Source organism: Azolla caroliniana, unplaced genomic scaffold, assembly GCF_043228905.1.
Source record: "Azolla caroliniana isolate FFs.n. ecotype wild unplaced genomic scaffold, voAzoCaro1.0.p SCAF_15, whole genome shotgun sequence".
In the NCBI taxonomy this organism is placed as follows: Eukaryota; Viridiplantae; Streptophyta; class Polypodiopsida; order Salviniales; family Salviniaceae; genus Azolla; species Azolla caroliniana.
The window spans coordinates 19,155,598-19,177,080 of record NW_028230450.1 but is presented as its reverse complement, the minus strand read 5'-3'; the positions used below and the strand labels follow the sequence as shown (position 1 = coordinate 19,177,080).

General features: G+C 36.5%; 3 protein-coding genes across 7 annotated transcripts; 2 read left to right on the top strand and 1 right to left on the bottom strand.

The window, feature by feature from the left end:
* Window positions 1-313: 313 nt before the first annotated feature.
* On the top strand, window positions 314-9,083 carry LOC147854958 (conserved oligomeric Golgi complex component-related / COG complex component-like protein). Of its 3 annotated transcripts, none has more exons than XM_087331139.1 (14): window positions 314-449; window positions 1,900-2,109; window positions 2,377-2,529; window positions 3,092-3,240; window positions 4,231-4,308; window positions 4,403-4,496; window positions 4,588-4,662; window positions 4,767-5,063; window positions 5,163-5,230; window positions 5,417-5,471; window positions 6,861-6,996; window positions 7,083-7,270; window positions 8,132-8,429; window positions 8,553-9,083. In XM_087331139.1, the coding sequence occupies exons 2-14, from the start codon at window positions 1,990-1,992 to the stop codon at window positions 8,564-8,566; spliced, it is 1,725 nt and encodes a 574-aa protein (XP_087187265.1). In that variant the 5' UTR covers window positions 314-449; window positions 1,900-1,989; the 3' UTR covers window positions 8,567-9,083. The 3 variants fall into 3 exon arrangements, with proteins under 3 accessions (XP_087187265.1, XP_087187264.1, XP_087187266.1); XM_087331138.1 differs by having other exon boundaries at window positions 8,550-9,083; XM_087331140.1 differs by lacking the exons at window positions 8,132-8,429; window positions 8,553-9,083 and adding an exon at window positions 7,407-8,122 and having other exon boundaries at window positions 7,083-7,354.
* Window positions 9,084-11,111: 2,028 nt separating this feature from the next.
* LOC147854957 (cytochrome c oxidase subunit 6b-2-like) lies at window positions 11,112-14,200 on the top strand. The gene is made up of 5 exons (XM_087330882.1): window positions 11,112-11,210; window positions 11,555-11,601; window positions 13,398-13,489; window positions 13,836-13,920; window positions 14,013-14,200. Exons 2-5 carry the CDS (start codon window positions 11,578-11,580, stop codon window positions 14,064-14,066), a joined length of 255 nt encoding a protein of 84 aa, XP_087187008.1. The 5' UTR covers window positions 11,112-11,210; window positions 11,555-11,577; the 3' UTR covers window positions 14,067-14,200.
* An 841-nt stretch (window positions 14,201-15,041) lies between these two features.
* LOC147854956 (pentatricopeptide repeat-containing protein At2g27610-like) lies at window positions 15,042-17,771 on the bottom strand. Of its 3 annotated transcripts, none has more exons than XM_087331751.1 (3): window positions 17,641-17,771; window positions 15,897-17,544; window positions 15,042-15,791 (listed from the first exon to the last, which is right to left on the bottom strand). In XM_087331751.1, the coding sequence occupies exons 1-3, from the start codon at window positions 17,737-17,739 to the stop codon at window positions 15,454-15,456; spliced, it is 2,085 nt and encodes a 694-aa protein (XP_087187877.1). In that variant the 5' UTR covers window positions 17,740-17,771; the 3' UTR covers window positions 15,042-15,453. The 3 variants fall into 3 exon arrangements, with proteins under 3 accessions (XP_087187877.1, XP_087187876.1, XP_087187878.1); XM_087331752.1 differs by having other exon boundaries at window positions 15,172-17,337; window positions 17,480-17,544; window positions 17,641-17,712; XM_087331750.1 differs by having other exon boundaries at window positions 15,046-17,544.
* Window positions 17,772-21,483: the final 3,712 nt, after the last annotated feature.

Here is a 21,483-nt window from a genome sequence, read left to right as displayed (position 1 = left end):
AGGATCTCAATGAAGAAGAAATCCCGAAACTCCAAGACTAAGCTCCACACTTGAACCAATATACAATGAAAAATGAAGGAACAATCTCAAGATCCAGTAGAGAGGTGTGAGCCCCGAGCGAATGTATCGAGAAGTCGAGGCCTCAATACTTGGCACCTGGCAATAATATTTTGGTGTGTTTTCTCTTTCCCCCCTTTGTTCTGGATTTACACTGAAAATTTACATTGAAATGGGAAAAGCTTGGCTCTCGAGGGAGGTCTACTTTTGTAATATTTAGAAAAGAAGAGGATTAGCTTCGTAATTCCGTGAATTCTTCCCCCTCTTCTTCTGCAGTGCTTCTATTTGCTCTGCTCAGAAGGCCTGGGTTCGGATCGCCAATAATCAGAAACGTTTCTCCGCGAAGGTTTTTCGAAAATACTCTGCATCCCATCTTTTCCTGTCAGTCTCAGGTAATCATTTCTGCTCAATTTCCGGCTGGGGTTTCATCGAGTTGGAAGTAGGATGGATCTGTATAACCTACATTTCAATTTTCATTTGTTCTTGTAGTTATCTTCTGTTGTTTATTCTTATTATATTCGTGAATCATCCGTTGAATGCTTGTGTTTTGATTCATTATGCCTTTCAGCTGGGGTTTTCATGGAAATTTGAGTTGATTTGATTGAATATTTTCTGTCAAATTTTAGCGATGTAGTTCATTTGATTTAAAAATGTGATTAATCTGCATGTATCACTTTTATTTTTTGTTGAAGTTTGAGTTTTTTAGTGAAAAATCCGATTGGATCCTTTTTGTTTGAGATCTTGAGAGATCGTGATTCAAGATTCCTCTCGTATTTCATTAAAAATTCATAACATGGTCAGGTTATCTTTGCCACTGATCTATTATGGTGCTTGATTCAGCTTGCAGATATGTATGGTTACTCTTAAACTGTTACTGATTCTTAAGGTTTTTGTTGATTGATCTTGTTTTAGTGAAAATTGAGATGAATTTGTAGTTGTATGAGTGTGCTTGATCCAAGATTTCCGTAACATTTCTGTCAAATTTCATATAATGGCATTCATCTCAGTTTTCAAATTCTGAATAAGGTTAATCTCCATGTTACATTCCAGCTCTTGTTTATTCTAAGATTTTAGTGAATCTTAGGTTGGATCCACCACCAATGTATCAGAATATGTCAAAGATTAGTTTTCCACTCCTTGAATTTGTGACTATATTTTCTTACTTATTTTGTGACCTAAGATTGATACCCTACATTATTGCATATTTATTTATATGTATGCTTTCCAGCTGTTTATTTTGGATCCCTAGGTCTCTGAGTGCTCAATTCGGATTTCTTTGACATTTCTGTCAAATTTGCATTGGAATGCGTATGTACAGTTTTTCTCCCCGTGAATTCTGATTAGGTTTCTTTAGTTTCTGATCTAATATTATCCTCTATTTTTATGTATATTTGAAACTTTTTGGTCATTGTAGTTGTTTGTATGTGTGTATTCTGGAGCTTTTAGTGAATGAATTTGGATCCCTAGGTCTCTGAGTGTTTGATTGAAGATTGGTTTTAACATTTTCTGTAATAATTCATTACAATGCATGCATTAAAACATGTGCACATTAGTTTTTTGCACCGTGGCTTTTAATTAGGATTCTTTAATTTCTGATCAAAGATTTATAGGATATTCTAATGCTTTTCTCATCACAAGGTCAATTGGATACCTATAGTCTTTGAATGTTGGAATGAGGTTTGAAGATTTGTTTACCATTTCTGTCAAATTGCATATATTGTATGCATGTAAGCATGTGCAAGCTAGTTCCTTTTTCCTAGATTCCAATCACATTTCTGTAAATTTTGATCTAAGTCTTATCCCCTATTTTGGTACATCTTTCTAATGTTTTTGTCATTACAGGTGATTTTGTGTGCGCATTATTTTTTGTTGCTGCTAAGGCACTGATATGAACAGAAAGACGTCCCCATAATTTATCCTATCATTGTTGAAATGCTGACACTCTCACCCTACACAGACAAGATGGATGCGTTACCATCTTCTCTCAGCAATCCTTCACAGCAAGGATATATTTCAGAGCTTCTTTCATTTAGTTTGGATCGATTACACAAGGTATTGAGCAGAAAATTGTGGCACAGTTAATTTTCCTAAAGAACAGGTTTGAACCTTGTTATGAAGATGATCTCTTGAACATGTTTCAACCATGTTATGAATGAAGATATCTGGGCCTGTTGTACAACTGGATGCTTATCAATACATACTTTTTCAGACCTAATTGCCTTGATGACAAAATGCCAAGATGTCTCAAATATTGTTTAGGGGTTGCCTCATCAGCTAAAGCCCTAACCATTTGATTCTTTGTTTGTCTTGTGAAACTAGGAACCGGAACTTTTACGTGTAGATGCTGAGAGAATACGTCGACAGATGCAAGATTTGGCTGTTGGAAATTATCGGGCTTTCATCACTGCAGCTGAAGCTTTGCATACTATCGGGGAAGAAATGACATCTGTGGACCAACATTTGGAATCTCTGGTACACATTTCCAAGATTAGGCTTACGTGTCTATTGTAGAGCTTTCTTCTTTATCTGGATCTACCAATTCTCTTAGTCAAGTGATAAATGTCTTGTCTACTTGTAATGAACTGCTGGAGGTTGAAAGAGGGAGTGATGTATGCATTGATTTATTCTGGCAGAGGGAAAAATAATGCAAAAGATGAGGATCCTCCTTGTACCAGAGGTTTCCTACAAGTAAAATTTAAAACATATCATGCCTTGTAGGGACTTCCTTAACTGCTTAACAGACATATAGAATTGTTCAATAAAATCTACTATTAGTCTGGCATGGTTATTATGGTATTTTTTTGTTTCATTGCAGTTAATTACGTGATATCTGGCTTGTGAGTACATCTTATGTCTTTACGTTTTGTTCTGCTTATGCATGTGATGACCTCTAGATATTGGAGATGATGCAAAAAGTGTGCACAGAAATTATGATATAATTTTCTGGCTCATTATTTGAGTTGGACATGATTATATTCTCATTTTTCGGATCTTTAGTTCTATCTTAATTTAAAGTATTTGTGTGAGCTTGCAGATTGCTAGAATTCCAGAGCTTACAAGTGGCTGTAACATATTTATGGAATCTGGGCAACAAGTATTGGAGAAGCGCAGCCTCAATCAGATGCTTCTTGCAAATCATAGTTCAATTTTGGACTTGTTAGAGATTCCTCAGCTAATGGACACGTATGCTTTATAATATTTATTTTTTATCACATTATTTGTGAAGTGAAAGGTTTTTCTTTTCTGTTTGTTTGGAACCTATATGGCCCAAATGCTGCCATTTATGCAGTTGTGCAGCCTGCCAACTACTCTAAGTTGTGGTCTATAAAAAGGCTCCTTCCATAATGATTTACTTATCTCATTAGTTTCCACCTTTCAGCTATCGTGCTTTTCTCTTTTGTATGTTCATTTGAGCCCGTTTCCTGTAGCCTGTCTCATGTGGCTTCTCACTCACTTGCAGTCTGCTCATAACCTTGTACTCTTTTGTCTCGGTTTATTTTGAGGTTCATTCCTCTTTCATGTTTTGTGTCTCATTGCTTGCTTTCTAGAAATTCCAAATATATATACCCTGAACTGTATGGATCTGGCATGATCATACCTGAAACGGAAAGTTAATTGCACCAGAAAAATGCATTTTTTCTATCATATACCCTCGAAGATGTGGCAGGGTTGTGTGTGCGTATTGTGGTAAATTTTAGGGCTTCGTTTGGCAAGGAAAATAATGTGATCTCAAGCTAGATTGCGTAGAAGGAAAAGTTTGAAACATACCCACATGTTCCATTCGACAAACAATTATTATGTACATAGTTATTTCTATTGTTTTGTTCTTTAGTTTTCGTTTTGTTTCAATTTCTTAAAAACTGGTTCACAATTTCAGGAATTTAGTTTTTCTGCTATTAAATTTTTTGCTACCACCTCATTTTCTCATGTTTCACAATTCTTTGTAATTATACAAGAACTTACATGTGATGTATATGAATAGTTCACCCAAATGTGGGGTTAAATATTTTCTAGTCTGAGATCTCGAAATGTATGTCCATATGCATATGAATCTGTTTTACATATGTGCTGCTTTGTGGTTGCCTTTTACCATCACTCAGGTTCATCATTAAAACTTCCTGCTGTAGAGGATGGAATGTTTCAGCTTTCAAGTTCTTGCTCTTGAATGTGCAGATGTGTACGGAATGGGAACTATGATGAGGCACTTGATCTGGAAACCTTTGTTTCCAAGCTGGCAACACTTCACTCAAAGTAATAATACAGCCTGTTTTAAAGTTTTCATTTCAACACTTGATGATTGGAATGGCATATATGCTCAAGTTATTTTGTTGCTTTTCATTATTAGACTCCCAGTAATTCAATCTTTAGTTGCGGAGGTGAAACAAATCACGCAGTCTATGCTTTTGCAGTTGCTGCAAAGGCTACGGTCTAGCATTCAGGTAAGAGTGTTAGTTTTCTGTCAAATTTAGAACTTATTCTAACTTGAAACTTTCTTTGCTAACTGTTTTATGGGAATATATTGATATGCAGCTGCCAGAATGTCTCCGAGTGATTGGTTATTTGCGTCGCTTGGGTGTGTTTACAGAACATGAAATTCGTCTCCAGGTAAGTATCAATTGTGATCATAATCAATGACTAGAAAAATCAAATAAGTAGCCTCTCTGATGGTTATCGTAAATTATGAAGAATTTGGCTTCTCTGAACTGCAGTTTTTAAGGTGCAGAGACACTTGGCTTGCTGGCATTATAGATGATTTAGACCAAGGAAATGCTTATGATTACCTGAAGAGACTAGCAGATTGTCATCGGGTGCACCTTTTTGATGTGGTCACTCAGTACCGAGCTATCTTCACTGATGATACTTCTGGAAATGAGGAAAGATATGATGGGGGTCTTCTTTATAGCTGGGCCATGCATAGGATCACCTTACATCTCACTGTACTGCAAACCTTACTTCCTAAGATTACAGATGGGATGTCTTTGGCAACCCTTCTTGAGCAATGCATGGTATGCTTGATATTTATTTCTTTGTGTGGTATATGTGGCTTCATGGAATTCATCTCGATTGGAGTATGACATTTATGCTTTTGGATTGCTCTGTTGAAGTATTGTGGGATGAGCCTTGGGCGTGTTGGAATGGATTTTCGAGGCCTTCTTCCTCCACTGTTTGAGATGTAAACCTCTATACCTGATTGTTAGTAGATTTGGTGCTTGCCTGGTTTGTAAGTGTCTTTTGGTCCATGTCCTGAACGTCTTATTTTCATTTTTTAGTAATGAATCATACCCCAGGTCAATTAAAAAAATGAAGACATCAATAAGCACAAAAGTTAATTTTTGTTATGTTCCTTTCTTTTGATCAGGTCTGTATATAACCTTTTTTCTAGCAACATTGCAGCAGCAGTTGAGAATTTCCAGGTTAGTTTGCATTTCTCAATATGGCATATATGTTCTACAGATTCATTTGAAAAGATTACAATACTTCATGATGTTTGGTACTTAACCTGAGCTAGCAATAGGGCACTCATGTTATTTATGCATACAAAATATTTTTACCTAGACCTGAAACTCAGGTTCTGTTATGAAAGCAATAAGATGGGCTTTCTTTAAATGATTGTCTTTTTATCCCCTCTTTTCTAAACGATTCTATATTTCTAAGGTACGGGTATACATATTTTAGAAAGCTATGCTACACAATATTGGACAGCCCATGAAGGAAATAACCCTATCACCCATGTGGGCTATATCTGAGCAGTGCACATGTGTCTTAATGGATCATGTAATGCAGAGACTCTGACAAGTTTGTTTGAAAATTCATGACAAAAAAATCGTGACGTAAATTGCAAGAAGAATTGCTTCATTGGAGGGACAAGTTTTATGGTGTAATTGATCAGCGTCTTTGAGACGCTAAATCTTTTTTTTCATAAAAATCAAGTACAAAACTTAGGGCGGCTATTGTACAACTAAAGGACTCATTATGTAATATTAAAAGCAGTATAAATGATTCCCAACCTGGATTCCTGCCGCTTTGACCACATTATTGACAGATTTCAATCCAGACCACCCTGATACTAGCTTCCATCAATAATCTATTAGTTAATGCCAAATCATTAGAAGATGATCAATAGTTGTTGGTAGTTGCCTCTGTAACTAAGAGAGTGTAGGAGAGAGAGTGAGTGAGAGCTGTAACTCCGTTGTAACCATCGTTTGATGGAGAGGAGTTCAAGGTCGTTGCCTTAGAGTCTCCTGTGTATTTTCTGCCTACCATAGTGATATAGTTTGGAGTTTGTGGACTCCCGTGGTTTTTCCCATTCAGGGTTTTCCATGTTAAATCTTGTGTCTCTGTACTTTCATTTTCGTCTTTTGTGATTTTGGTTGTTTCAATCTTTGCACCCGCATATGCACTAGTGTGGACTGGTTTTGGCCGGTCGGATTCTCTACAGAACAACTCCTCCTAGTTTCAAAACTACATTTCTTTCTTGATTATTCATATTAATCTGCTTGTGATTAAACTCATTTAATTATAAAGGAAATAGCATTACTTTCTCTAGATGCAAATTTTCTTATCAATGCATATGGAACTAGAGTTGATTAGATTTCTACCTAAAAGTGGTATAGATTTTTTTGTAGATGCTTGTATCATTTTTCTAACCTACAGTTACTATAGGTGATTGTGAGGCATCTATTTGATTTTTTTTAACATAATTGTAAATTCAGCCTTTGCCAGAAATCAGGATTATATTTGGATGTTTTTTTTCTCCAGCAGTTGGTCATATGACATATTTCCGTGTCTCAATTTACTTCCAGCTTGCTCTTGATTCTCATAGATGGATTGCTCTTCCTTCAGTTGGTATCGGAAGTAGAGGGGCTAGTGATGTGACAGAAAATGTTTCCCCACCTTATGTACTTATGGAACATCCTCCGCTGGCAGCATTTGTCAATGGTTAGTGTGTGGGAACAATGCCATTTTCTTAATATACAGTTTTATGCTCTATTTTAATATGATCATGATCGTCATCCATTATGCAGGACTTCTAGTGGCTATGAATGAGCTGAGACATTGTGCGCCTTTAAGTCTGAAAAACATTTTAGCTTCAGAACTTAAGAGAGCTTTGCAAAATGTTTCAGATTATCTTTATTACTTTAACTCAAGCTCAAGACTTATCAAAGATGATGAGACAAGTCTCTTCATGGGAATGTGCCGGGCGTTTATTGAGGTGAACATTACCTTATGGTTTTTTGAGGCTTCATAGAAATATTAATGATTAGATGCATGTATGCTATTGTTGATTGTCAATTAGGTAATGCTTGTTATGATCAGATGCATGTATGCTATTGTTGATTGTCGATTAGGTAATGGTTGTTACGATCAGATGCATTTCTCTAACTTTTAGCCCTTCAAATTTCTATAGCTTTGTCTTCCAGCTTCATCTTTATTGATATCATCGATGGTCTCTATGCTGCTTTTTGTACTATGTAGCTTTGTTGACTGTTTGATTACTGAAGTCTGTTATTGATTTCGTATCAATTGCAAATACTTGCACAACTCTGCCAAAGTTGAGCTCTGCCAGTGAAACTGCTTGTCAAACTTTCAGAGGAAAAATGAAATATTTCCCCATGATCGATGTCTTTTCCATCCAATCCCTTGCAGACAACAAGGAGGGCATGGATACCATCTTGCAGTCCAAGCTAAACATTGAAACAGACTAGGTTAAGCATGCTTTACAATATCGATAGTATACAGTATGTTTGTTGTGTGTGAACCAGAATGCTTTACAATATCGATGGTATGTTTATATGATACTGGCTCAGAATGCTTTACCATATTTCTAGTGCAGGTTTGTACCGTGGTCAATCAGAATGTTTTTCAATATTTGTGGTATGTTTTGTATGATGGTGCATCTGAATGCGTTACAATTTCTAGAGCATATTTATATGATGAAGGATCGGAGAGCTTTACAAGATCTCTAGTGTATGTTCTGTGTGATGGTGAACTTAAAGAAATGGTTTACAAGATCAATAGTGTTTGTTTATAAATGTGGACCAGCATGCATGATAGCAATTGTGTGTGTGTGAAGGTGGCATGCCCATATTGCATCTCCTGCTTCCAGCGCTGCTATCCAGGTTCGAAGATTGATTCGAAGGAACTTCTAGAGAATCTTCAACAGTATGTGTTTGCAACCTCATTTCCTATGCCACATAGTAATGGAATTATACCACTCTCATTAGCATCTACAGCTAATGATGATAAACAAGAATCAAATTCTGGAGTTCCATTCGAAAATGGTGGAGTTGAGCCCAATGAGCATGGTGCTGAAATTCTAGTCAACGAGTCTGATGCCAAGGATATTTCAAACCAAGCTGATTTTGATGATGGTACTACTTATCCATCTTGTGATCTCAAACTTACTAGTATAAATATTCTGATTGGTATCTTTATGCTTTTCTTATGAATATAGAAATGGTTGATGGTTTTGTTTTATTGTTGTTGGCCAGCAGCTGGAGAGAGATGATAGAAGGGGGTGATGTGGTTTTAACTTCCAAAGGTTTCTTCTTAATGCATATAGACTCGATGCTATTATATTATTATAATCGAGTAATTTTGTGATTGACTTTTGAGGTTAACACATGGGTCTTCAGCTCATGCCAAAGGGAGAGTGGAAATAGAAACATATTTTTGAGGAACCAGAAAACCTTGTTAGATGCTGCATTTGTGCCGTAACATTGGTTGCTGCATAAGTGCTTCACATTCTTCTTCACATTCCATACAATATTCAAGTCAAGATGGAAAGCTTGAAGTAGTTGTACATGACCTTTTATCGAGTAACTCTCAATTAGATGCTATTGTCACTGTCCAACTAGGGATGAGAAATGGAAGAATTCATTTTTGTTTGAGAATGGGTACTAAATTTTTATCTGATTTCAAAATTCTGAATATTTCTACTTTTATGATGTACACACCATAATGGTTATGGATATGGCAAAAGAACTTGTAACTTATTAGGCAATAGAAGTCAATTGATTCCTTTTCTTTCTCTCTAATCAATAACATTTGAGCTTCAAAATGGTACATTGAAATCTCTATACTTTCTAAGTTTTTTAAATGGTGATATTAAGTCTAGTTTGTGGAATATTCAAGTGTCCAACATTCTTCGACTTTCAAAAGATTCTAAACTGTTTTCTTAACTCCTTGTGAGGCTCATGACAAGCTTCCTAGTTTGAGCTCCAAATATATGATGTAATCCAATCTTGTCATGCGTAAGGTCACACTAATATAATCCAAACTTCTTGTGTACAATATTGAACACCAAGTTCTTGTAATAAAGAATTGTCAGTAGTTGCAATGAATAAGAATGTAATCCAAGCTTATTGTGTACATTATTGAACACCAAGTTCCTGTAATAAAGAATTGTGAGTAGTTGCAATGATTAAGAAATTGTTGAGTTGTTGCACATTTGAGCAAAATAGCGATAGGTAGACTTCTAAACCTCACAAATAAAGGGTGGTCAAATGATTGATTCTAGAAATGGGTGTAGAGGCCAACCAACAAGCAAAATGACTTCAAGGGGAAACATGTATTCTTTTGAGCAACTCCAAAGTTTGGAAAAATGTGTATTTGGTCACTCAAGAACACTTGAAACGGAGCAAATTTGATAGAAGCATTTACATTTTTTTGTTACGTTCCAATAATGTGTGGTTTTTTTCATAACTTTGTACTAAATTATGCATAAAAGACACACCTATATTTCACTTATTATGTTGAAGAGCATGTCAAATTTAAGATCGTGATACCTAGCAATTGTTTGGAGTCAAGATGCATGTGAATTTGGTGGAGGTCAATTAACAAGAGATTACCTACAAAACACAATGTAATAATGCATTGCCTTTTATTCGATAGGAAATCTACACAATATGTGTGTGTAAGAATGAGAGAGAGAGAGAGAAAGAAAGAAAAAAGAAAGAAAGAAATATTAACGTCTTCTAAGGCCAAAACCAAGAGAGAGCATCGTACTTTGCAAAAAGAGTTACTTGTGTCATCTCGGTTATTATGTTTTCTTGGTTATTTTGTTGGCCTAGAAAATAATAATTGGCAACAATTCGGTTCGGTTCGGTTTGAGAGGGTCAAAACCGAACCGTTAAAAATATTTGAAACTTGAACCGAACCAGAAACCGTTAACGCGAACCATTATTATTATTTCAAACCGTTAAGCCATTAAACTGGTAAAACCGCGGTTTTGTGGTTTGGTTTCGGTTTTCAACTTAGGTCAAAATTTAAAATATAATTTTAAAGATTTTCCTAAAATGTGAGAATAAGGCATGAAAATGAAAAGATTGTTTAAAAACAATTTTTATTATTTTTTAAAAATTTAAAAAAACTAAAAAATAAAAAACCATTAAAACCGCGGTTTCTAACTGTTAAAACTGAACCGAACCGTTGTAAAAAAAAAGAAAAAACCTAAACTTGAACCGAACTGTTTAAAACCGTTAAGCCACGGTTTCGCGGTTCGGTTCGGTTCAAACGGAACCGTTGCCGATTGTTACCGGAAAGGAGAGATTGCGCTCTTAGTTTAATCGTTTGTGTTTCGTTTGATTTGTCTGTTTTCCCAAACGATAATATTGTCTGTGTTTTTTTTTTTTTCTTTTGATTTTTTTCCCTTATTTATTTATGAATTAACATCATTTGTTTCATAGTACGTAATATACTCGAATGCATTGGGAAACATTTTGTTATACGAAGGCAAACGAATGCGTATGTTATCAAAACATTCTTCTTCTTATTATTTTGTACACTTTTTGCCTTAATTTTCTTACCTTTAAAAAAAAAATATTACCTTATAATAAATAATGAATACAAAAGTACGGTATTTACCATACTTCGAGGGTATTTACCATATAAAGAATGATTGAAACATTCGCGAATGCGAAGGAACGTATGCTACGTATGGTTCATACTATGAGTTTTAATTTTGTTTGATCTATTATTATTGTCTGTGTCTGTGTGGAATTTCTGCGCAGGAGACAGAGAGAGAGAGAGAGAGAGAGAGAGAGAGAGAGAGAGAGAGAGAGAGGATTTGCCGTCTTCTTCTTCTTCTTCCATCTCTGCCGTTTCCTGCTCGTTTCACGACAGACGCAGACAGTCGACACGCCCCCGTGCAAGTAAGTTTCTCCCTTCCTTCCTTTCTCATACCTTCCCATCCTTCCATCTAATCTTCGGTTCTCTTGCTCCCCCCTGCGATCTGTGGTTCCTTCTCTATATCCTGCTTTTTGTTTGTTTGTTTGTTTGTATTTAGGTTTTTCTTAGGGCTCGTCTTCAGAATCGTGTCTGTGCTATTCCTTTGTTGAATCTTCTTCTTCTTTCTTCTTCCTTCTCCCTTCCTCCACATTCTCTCCCTTCTCCATCTTCTTCTTTGTCTCTTTCTTTCCTATTTGGTGCTCCTTCTTTTTCTGATTCCTGTTCTCCTTTCCTATTTTGATTCTTGTTTCTATTCTTTTCCAGGTAGATTCTTCTTCTTCGCTTAGCTAAATGGCAGAGACACGCAGTCTTACGGTAAGTGACCTTTATTTTACTAGTTTGTTCTTTTCTCAAATAACGAGAAACAACTGCTTTTTGGCAGAAACTATGGACATGTTTTGATGATTTCGTGAAACCTTGAGATCTAGGTCTTTGTCTCTCCGTGAACATGGTCATGTTTAAAGCTATTGTTCTTTACTATCATTGATCAAAGTGAATACGAGTTTCTATTGTTTCTTTACGGACTATGATGTGCACATCCTTATCTTGTTGGATGACGAAAGCATAAAGGAAAGGTTTTTCAATATGCGTTCTTATCATTAGAATTGTCGCGTCAAAACCACAGACCTTTACAACTTAAACTGGTTTTGTTTTTATAGTGAACATAACTTGAATGCATACATAATGTTTGGCACAGTACTGCATTCTTATCATACAGGAATGGACATGTACAGTAATGTGATTATAATAGCTTAATCCTTGCATTTAGTTCGCTTTTTTTAAGAATGATACTTACTAGATTGAAGTGTCAAAGGTGAAATTTTCAGTCCTAGGCTCTTATCATCTCATGCAATTATGGTTTATGTTAAAGCTATGAAAATTTACTATTGTCAATAGAACTTCTCGAATTTCTGTTGTTTTTATGTTGAAGTTTGTTTTGTATGCATGCAGTAATGTGATTATATTACCTTTTGCATTAGTTTATAGTTTCTGCAGAATGGCATGACTAACATAAAGATATTTTTATATGTGTACCCTAATGTGATCATATATGTTACTTTTTGCGGAATGGAAGCCTGGTACATAACGGATCATGTTAATGTTGTCACGGTTAAAGTTATGCCTGTTTACTGCATCATCGAAAAAAATGCATGAGTTTCTGTTATTTTTGTGTAGAATATAATTAAAAGAGTGTAACTAGGCCACATTATTTGCTCAAGTAGCACATACAATTGATCTTGTGGGGGTTATCAAGGAATTTATGGAATGAAAAAATAGGAGGTCCCTTGTGAAATAAAGAAAAAATCAGCTGTGTTTTGGTGAATAGGTATCATGGACATTTCATTCCATTCTGCCAAAACTGGTTTTCTGGTTGGAGAGATAGGAATACATATACCAGTAATATGTTTTAAGAGTATGTACATATCTATTAATTGATTTCTAAATCTTAATCCAAATTTGAAAAAGTAGAAAGCTCATATTTCAGACTATCAGAAGATAACAGTGACTTCCTTTCAAAGTGGCCATTCATATATAGAGAGACCTTGTCAAGCATTTGTCATTCCAACAGCCCAAGAATATCTGAATAGAGATCTAGTCGAGCATTTGCTATTGTGAGAGATTCCAACACCCCAAGAATATCTGTGTACATATCTGAATAGAGAGCTCGTCGAGCATTATCATCCGAGAGATTCCAACATCCAGAACATATCTGAATTGATTCCTCACCGAGCTTTTGTCATTCTGAGAGATTCCATTGTCCAAAGCTTTCTACGGTTAAATGATGCAAAGAGAAGGCTTCAACAGAAATATTTCTCTTACTATTTTCTATCTAAAAATTCAATATGAAACTTACAATGTAAATATGAATATTATGTATAGTTATATAACTGTTTCTTTAATATAAATTGGATCTCTTTATCCCCTTTATTTCAAAACTTGACATATTTGAATACCGAAAAAATGAAGGATCAACCTGAAATGTTCTTTCAAATTTCTGTAATATTATTGTTTTTGGCACAGCCATTTCTTGCTGACACAGTTTCGGAGTTCATTCTATATATAATTTTTCTGCATTAATCCAAACTTTGTGTGGGAATTGTGATTGCCAGGTTGATGACATAAAGACAGCCCCCATGGATTTCCGGTTCCCTACAACTAATCAAGCCAAGCATTGCTTTACTCGTTATATTGAATTTCACAAGTGAGCATTACACACAGTTGCATAATGGTTTCCTTGTCTTCACTAAGAAAAACATGAGTGTATCCTGCATTTGTTGCTTTTCAAGTTTTTGGTTTTATAGAAAAAATACCAAAATGCCTTAATTTGCTGGATGTTTACCAGAATACCCATATAAAGCACAAAATTTAAAATTACAGAGAAGTAACTTCTGTGTTAATTTTTGGAATATAAGGAATATTTTTTGTTTTTCCCCTTCTAATTCAACTTGCTCATTTCTCTTCTATTTTTGTTTCATAGCCTGTATTATGATTTCTTTAATTCAATATTCTTGATTTGTTTGCCTGTGAGCTGAAAAAACATTGTGCAGATGTATCCAGGCAAAGGGAGAGGAATCAGCATCTGACTGTGATAAATATAAAAGTTACTACCGCTCTCTGTGTCCCTCGGAATGGGTATATTAACTTCCATTTTTGTCATTATATGTTTTATATATAATTTGACTTGTTGCACTTGATATATCATTTGCATTGATCTCTTATGCTAGGTTGAACGATGGAATGAGCAGAGAGAAAATGGAACCTTTGCAGGTCCCCTGTAATAATGTGGCTGGTGGTAATGACTTCGGTTCAATAAGCTCACATGGTTTCAGAACTGTAATAATTCTGGATGATATAAAAGTTCCTCTATTGTGCATTGAGATAGATTTTCAATCAAAAAATATTTGATTCATTATTTTATGTCGATCAATCGATTACATGTTTCATCTTTTTCAAGTTTTAAACATATTATTAGCATTTTGGTTATATTCAACCCCATGTTATAGTTACTCATTTCTTAATATCTTATTAGATGTGGCAAAGTGGGACATTGCAGTCTGCTCATTGCTTTGGGCTGCAATTTATCGGGGAGTATTACATTTTTGTAAATGATGATCTTCCTAAATATATCTCAAAGGGCTTTAGAGAGATATTGAAAAGATTGTGCATCAGGGATGCATCGTGAGATATCGTGATATTGGAAAAATTATTCATGTTGAAGGAAAGCGTCTTGAGATTTTGTGATATTGGAAAAATTATGCATGTGATCTTTGCATGTTGAAGGAAAGCGTCTTGAGATTTTGTAAGTTAAAGAATTTGTAGTACAAGTATTTGTGCGAGGGTTAAGGGTTCCACATATCAATGTTAACACCTGTAGTACAAGAATTTGCAAGAGTTTGACTCTTTTTAACGAGAGTCAAGGGTCCCACATCAATGTTAGCACCTATAGGCAATATATATAACAGTGACAGCAATATGTCTTCAGACCACTTCCCTATTTGTTTGGAGGTTTTGGAATAATTCAATTGACATATATAAATCTTTACTTGCCAAGATCTCATCATGCCTTCACTCTTCTCTTTGCTTTAATCTCACTTTCATTCTTTGATTGAGAAAATTTTGGCGAACTTTTCACAAGTGAATAGTAAGGGAGTAGAGGCATAGGGTACAACATCATCAATACAATAGTAATCATTCAAATACAATTTCGATCCTCAAAAACTGTGAGGATGATCGCAGGAATTCTTGGGGGAGAACACAACAGTTGGCTTCTCAGTATGACCAATCCACATCCTCCATTCAAAGATATGGAGTTCCGTGTAGTATCTTATACAAACAAGAGGAATATTCCCTTTACAATAGTTTATTGTGATTTATATCACAGCGACTAAGATGTGTGCTACCATGCTGACAAATATCCACTTTGTGATAGTCTCTAATGAAGCTTGATCCTCATGAAAACCACTTGTATACATAGTACTATAGCCACCATACGATGCATTCTCTGTTTTATAATCCACAACAAAATACAATATCCAATGTAAATTAGATGAAGTCTCTTGGTGCAATAGAATAGTTTCGAATGTATCTCTTTGAGATTTTCACACAGGAATATGTACATAATAGATGTGACGTGCATATACATCACCATGTAATGTCTTCATTGCTTTATTCTTCTCCATCTACTTCTATTTGCATTGCAGCTCCAGCATATATATGTTCCATGCAAACATAAATGGCTGAACAGTTTTCGCCCAATTGTATAGATTGCTCAAATGCCCATCTTCCCAAGTTTACATTCCTCCATTTTCTACAAGCACCCAATATGGTCGTAAATAGAGGAAGACGGTCAGGAGGAGGGACTTTCTCTATTAAGTTTCTTACTTTATCAAAGTGTCCTGCCCGACAACATAGGTCAACCATACATGTGTAGTGTTCATGTGTCGGAACAAGATTAAAAGCCCCACACATTTCATCAAACAACTTCTCTCCCTCTTTAACTAAACCTGCATGACTACATGTTGTCAATAAAGCAACAAATATGACTAAATCCGGCACAATGCCTTCAGATTTCATCCTATTGTATAAGTTGAATACAACATTTTCTTTACCTAGTTGTGAATACCCTGTGAGGAGGGCACTCCATGGCACAATATCTCTCACTGGAAGCTCCTTGAACACTTCTCGTGCTTTCTCGAATGCACCACACTTGGAATACATGTCTACCAATGCAGTGCCAAGAAGGATATTATCTTTATGAAATAACCCTCCTTTTCTTGTGATTGCCGCATGTATATCTTGTCCAATTGTTACGAACCCCACTATACCACAAGCTTTTAGAACACTGATATAAGTTATGGAATTCGGGTGGACTCCAGCATCTCGCATTTGTTCGAAGCATTTCAAGGCTTCATCACCAGACCCACATTGGGCATACCCAGCAATCAGAGCACTCCAAGTCACCACATTTCGCATGGGAAGCTCCTCAAATACTTCTCGTGCCTTCTCAATGGCACCGCACTTGGAGTACATATCTATCAAAGCAGTGCCAAGCATGGTAGCTTTTTGCAGTAGCCCTTGGTTTCTAACCTTCGCACATATACCTTCACCTATTTGTAAAGAACCTGCAATGCCACAGGCTTTCAAAATGCATATGTACGTTACCTCATTAGGATGAATTCCCACATCTTGCATTTGTTGGAAGCACTTCAAAGCTTCTTCCCCGAGCCCGTGCTTGACATATCCAGTGATGAGGGCATTCCACGAAACCACATTCTGCACCGGAATATGTTTGAATACTTCTCGTGCTTTGTCTAATGCACCGCATTTAGAATACATGTTCATCAGTGCAGTGACGAGCACGACATCTTTATGAAATAATCCTCTCTCTCTAACTTCAGCATCAATATCTTCTCCGATGACGAGTGACCCTGAGATGGCACAAGCTTTTAGTATGGATGCATAGGCCTTAGCATCAGGACACACCCCTGCATCTTTCATTTGTTTGAAACATTTCAACGCATCATCACCGAATCCATGATTGGTATATCCAGCAATCAAGGTGCTCCAAGAAACTACATCTCTCACATGAAGATGCTCAAATACTTCTCGTGCTTTCTCTATTGCACCACAGCTGAAGTACATGTTCATCAACGCATTCCCAATCACAACATTTTTCTCTACTAATCCTTGCTTTCTAATCTCAGCATCTATATCTTGCCCGGTCTCTAAAGACCTGACAATGCCACAAGCTTTCAAAATGCACACAAAAGTTACCACATTTGGAAAGATCCCAGAATCTTTCATGTTCTGGAAACATTGCAATGCTTCATTACCGAGGCCGTTTTGGGCATATCCAGTGATAAGGGCATTCCAAGTAACAATATTTCTCACTGGAAGTTGCTCGAATACTTCTCCTGCTTTCTCCATAGCACCACATTTGGCATATGTAGTAATCAAGGCGGAGGCAATATAAGCATCCTTTGCATAGATCGAGCTTCTCTCAAGCACATAGGCATGTATCTTTTTTGTCTTACATATGTCCTTCTTTTTCTGGCACAATTTTAACATATTCAAAACCTCGGTTTGATTCCAAATTTGCCCGTTTGGCATATCAATACCATCACGGTTATTTACAAAAGTTGCATCTTTTCTACAGGCAAGTTCTAGTTTTTTGATGTAAGGAGGATTATACCTTGCGTGGATCCGTAGAAATTTCCCTGTTTGTTTATGTCTGAAATCCGGGGGTTGAGGGTTTCTCTGTGATATGTGTAAGGAAAACAGAGACTTGTTTGAAATGAGCAGAACTTCAGAACAAGAATTATAGATGGTGAAGGGGGGATGAATGTAGCTTACCTTACTACTGTGTCTGCAGTCCAAAAATTGTGAAGGATCCTTGAGGTTCTCCTCCAGCAAGAAATTGGTCTCTTTGTAGGGCTTGCAATGGAGCTCCATTGTCTAAGAGGAACAGAGTGTCACAAGAGAGGTTGATGTTTCTTACTATATATGTACATATCCCCAAGAGAAGAGTTTCTTCTTGGAGTAACACATTTGTTGGGTCCATAGCCATTATAGAGTTTTTCTCTACAAAGATAGAACTTATTTACTATTGACTTGTAAATTGTCCTTAGGCCACTTTAGTTCCTTCTGCTGCATCCGAGGCCCTTCCCATGGCTTCCCCTGTTGTTAGAGTCTCGCTTATCAGTTACGTAAAATCATTAAGGAATTATAGACCAAAGAAAGGAGAGTGGGGTGTCAAACCCCCGACCACCCCCCCTTCGCGACAACATGAGACTGACCCGAACCTCCTTGATGTCTCGTACCTTCGATGGCTGATGTGAGTTGTACCTTGGGTTCTGCAAGGATTGAACATGCTTAGCTAACAAGAGTCGTTGCCATATTGACATAGCGTCAATGTAAGTCAAGCCTCCCCTGATAATAAGGTAACTAGCCTTCTTATAAAGGCTGAAATCCTAAGCCTTAGTCTGTACACACTTGATACTTAATGTGAAGTGATCAAGTGATAACACACTTAACCGTTATCCCACACCATATGAATTGTAATATTCAAAATTTATTCAAAATTCATACCCCCGTTCCTTTCAAAATTAATACACATATACTAATCAACAGATTAACGGAAACTATGGAAAACCAATCTCATGATCAATTTTGGTTATGCACGTAACATTCCCCCTTGGCTGAGGCCCTTATTGAGTTTCATCTTGATTCACACATGGCTCCAACGCAGCTCACCACCTCCCAAATCCCAACTAGAAACGATATCGACAAATTGGTTTCTCAACGTTTAGCTTTTGAATGCCCTTAATAGCCACATCAGTACATCAATCAATACCATTTTTCATTGTTTCTATTTTATCGATGATAATAGATAATACATCGTTTTCAAGTATCCTCTCTTCCTCTTTTTTTTTTTCTAAACAACATATCCTTCCATTAGTTTTAAAAAAGGCATATCAACGACAAAATACCAAATAGTTGGAAAGGAAGTGACTATCCTTCCCAAACTCATCTTGTGTAAGAGAATGACTAGCCATGGATCCTTCGTTTGATGAAATTGATTGAGTATTTCCTCAAATTTCCCATTCTCAGCATATCATCATGCATTCCAAGAAACTTGTTCCTAGGCTGAAAGCCTATGAAATACTACCTGTGCCTCGGCAAGTGACCCACATTTCGCCTACATATCTACTAATGTATTACCAATGAAATAATATATTTCAACAACTTTTTGTACAATATCCTTGTGAATTTCATTGCATGCTAATGTAGCTCTAATGCTACCACATGCTTTCCTACACATATAATGACCCTATAATATAATGTTACTATCAATTTGATCCAAAAGATAATCAACAAGACATATAATGACCCTATAATATTGCAATCATTGTGTTGCTACATGGCATCAATTGTCCCTCCCAATCATCCAAAGGATAATCAACATGACATTTAATGACCTATAATATTGCAGTCATTTTGTTGCTACATGGCATAGAATGCCAATACCTAAAGAGAAATAAGGTTTGAGTCTTTTTGGTCAAATTATTACATAGTATCTTGATTCTTACACTATACCTGTTAATCACAAATATTATGTTTTACACAATAATAATCATTTTGTTGCTACATGGCATAGAATGCCAATACCTAAAGAGAAATAAGGTTTGAGTCTTTTTGGACAAATTATTACGTAGTATCTTGATTCTTACACTATAGCGTTAATCACAAATTTTATGTTTTACACAATAATAATGCGTTGACTGTAATATTTGAACCTACGCAAGCAATGCCCAATAGATTTCAAGTACGATTTGAACCTACGCAAGTAATCCCAATAGATTTCAAGTCTATCACCTTAACCACTTGACCAAGTGAATGATGGTGGTTAACCATTTTTTATTACACGTCAAGTATCTTACATCCCAACTATTGATCACAAATTTTATGTTGGACAATAATTACGCATTCGTTGTAAAATTTGAACCTACGCAGGCAATGCCCAATAGATTTCGAGTCTATCGCCTTAACCACTCGGCCACGTCAACGATGTCGCTTCTTGTATTATTACATATCAAGTATCCTATAACGGTTAATCACAAATTTTATATTGCACAATAATAATGCATCAACCATAGGATTTGAACCTATCCAGGCAATGCCCAATAGATTTCGAATCTATCGCCTTAACCACTTGGCCATGTCAAAGATGGTGCGTCTTACTAGTTTTATTACATCAAGTAAATCACAATATTTATGTTGTACAAGTACTTACCATTTTTATTACACATCAAGTAAATCGTAAATTTTATGTTACATAATAATAATACATTGATTGTAGGATTCAAACCTACGCAAGCAATGCTCAACAGATTTCGAGTCTATTGCCTAAACCACTCGACCAAGTCAACAATGGGACTATTGTACGAAAGTTTATAGTAAGCATGAGAGCAGGTTACCTGTTACGGGCATGACCATATATTATCCCATGGTGAGAATAGTACGATAAATTCTCACCACGGTGTCGTGAAGATTTTCGTCCACAAGCGGAAACCCGAGCAACGAGAGCCAAAGAGCGATGTGCAACGTTGCACACGTACATAATGTATTTGTAATAGTAATAAGGGTAAAGTGTATGGTGCTAGAAATGCCCCATAAGATCCCTAAGGTATAAAGGTGATGTGGTCTTGTGCGCACATCCACGTGAGAGAGAGAGAGAGGTACTATGTGGTACATAGGTACCTAGTTGTTTGTGTGGAGGTGGGAGTTAAGGGGCCATCAATCTCACCCTCCCCAAATCAAGGCAAATATCCCTTTTGAATGAAAGGGGATATTTTAGTCTCACTTTGGTAAACGGTCTTCCCTCCTTGTGCTATAAAAGGAGAGGGAAGGCACCATTGTGGGGGTTGCCTATTTTGAGTGTGCGAGGTATACCACATAGGCCGAGCGTTAGGGTTAGGGTTTCTTTATCTTTATCTTCATCTTCGTCGGTTAGGGTTTCGAGTAGTCGTTTGGTGCGGCCTATGCGGCCACCATTTTGGTAATCATTCATTTCGTTTTTATATATCTTGTTGATCATCTTGTCTCCATCTTCCTCTTGTTCGATCCTATCTCTTGTTCATTCTTCTTCTTCTTGAGCAAAGCTTCCATTCCATGTCCTATTCCTTCTCTCTCCTCTACTCCTTAGTCCAAGACCCCCGTGGTTCCGCCCTTCTCCACGCACGCGCGTAGCAACGCGATAACGGGATATTATATGGTCATGCCCGTAACATTACCTATCTATTCTATTGGGGATGAAAGATTGAACGACATCCCGACAAGCCAAGCAAAGTGGGACCTTTCAACTCTTATCTTATTATGGTCCCAACCATCCGCAGGTAAAACTGGTGAGATCTTTAGTGAGAGGAAAGCCCCAGAAAGAAGTTAGAGGGCCCATACCAACTGCCTACCCTCCTAAGGCGGAACCGACACTTGGTGAACGCCAAGTAGAAAATAGGAAGGAGCCTATTCAATTATCTTATATTATAGCTCTTAATTGCAAATTTTTATGTTCCACAATGTTGAGAATCAAGCTCAACCTAGTCTAGTGTGTGAACACACCCTTGAGAGTGTATGAACACTCAAAGGTCAAAAGTCACCACTACTTTTGTAGCATTAACTATGTGTCATAGAATCGTA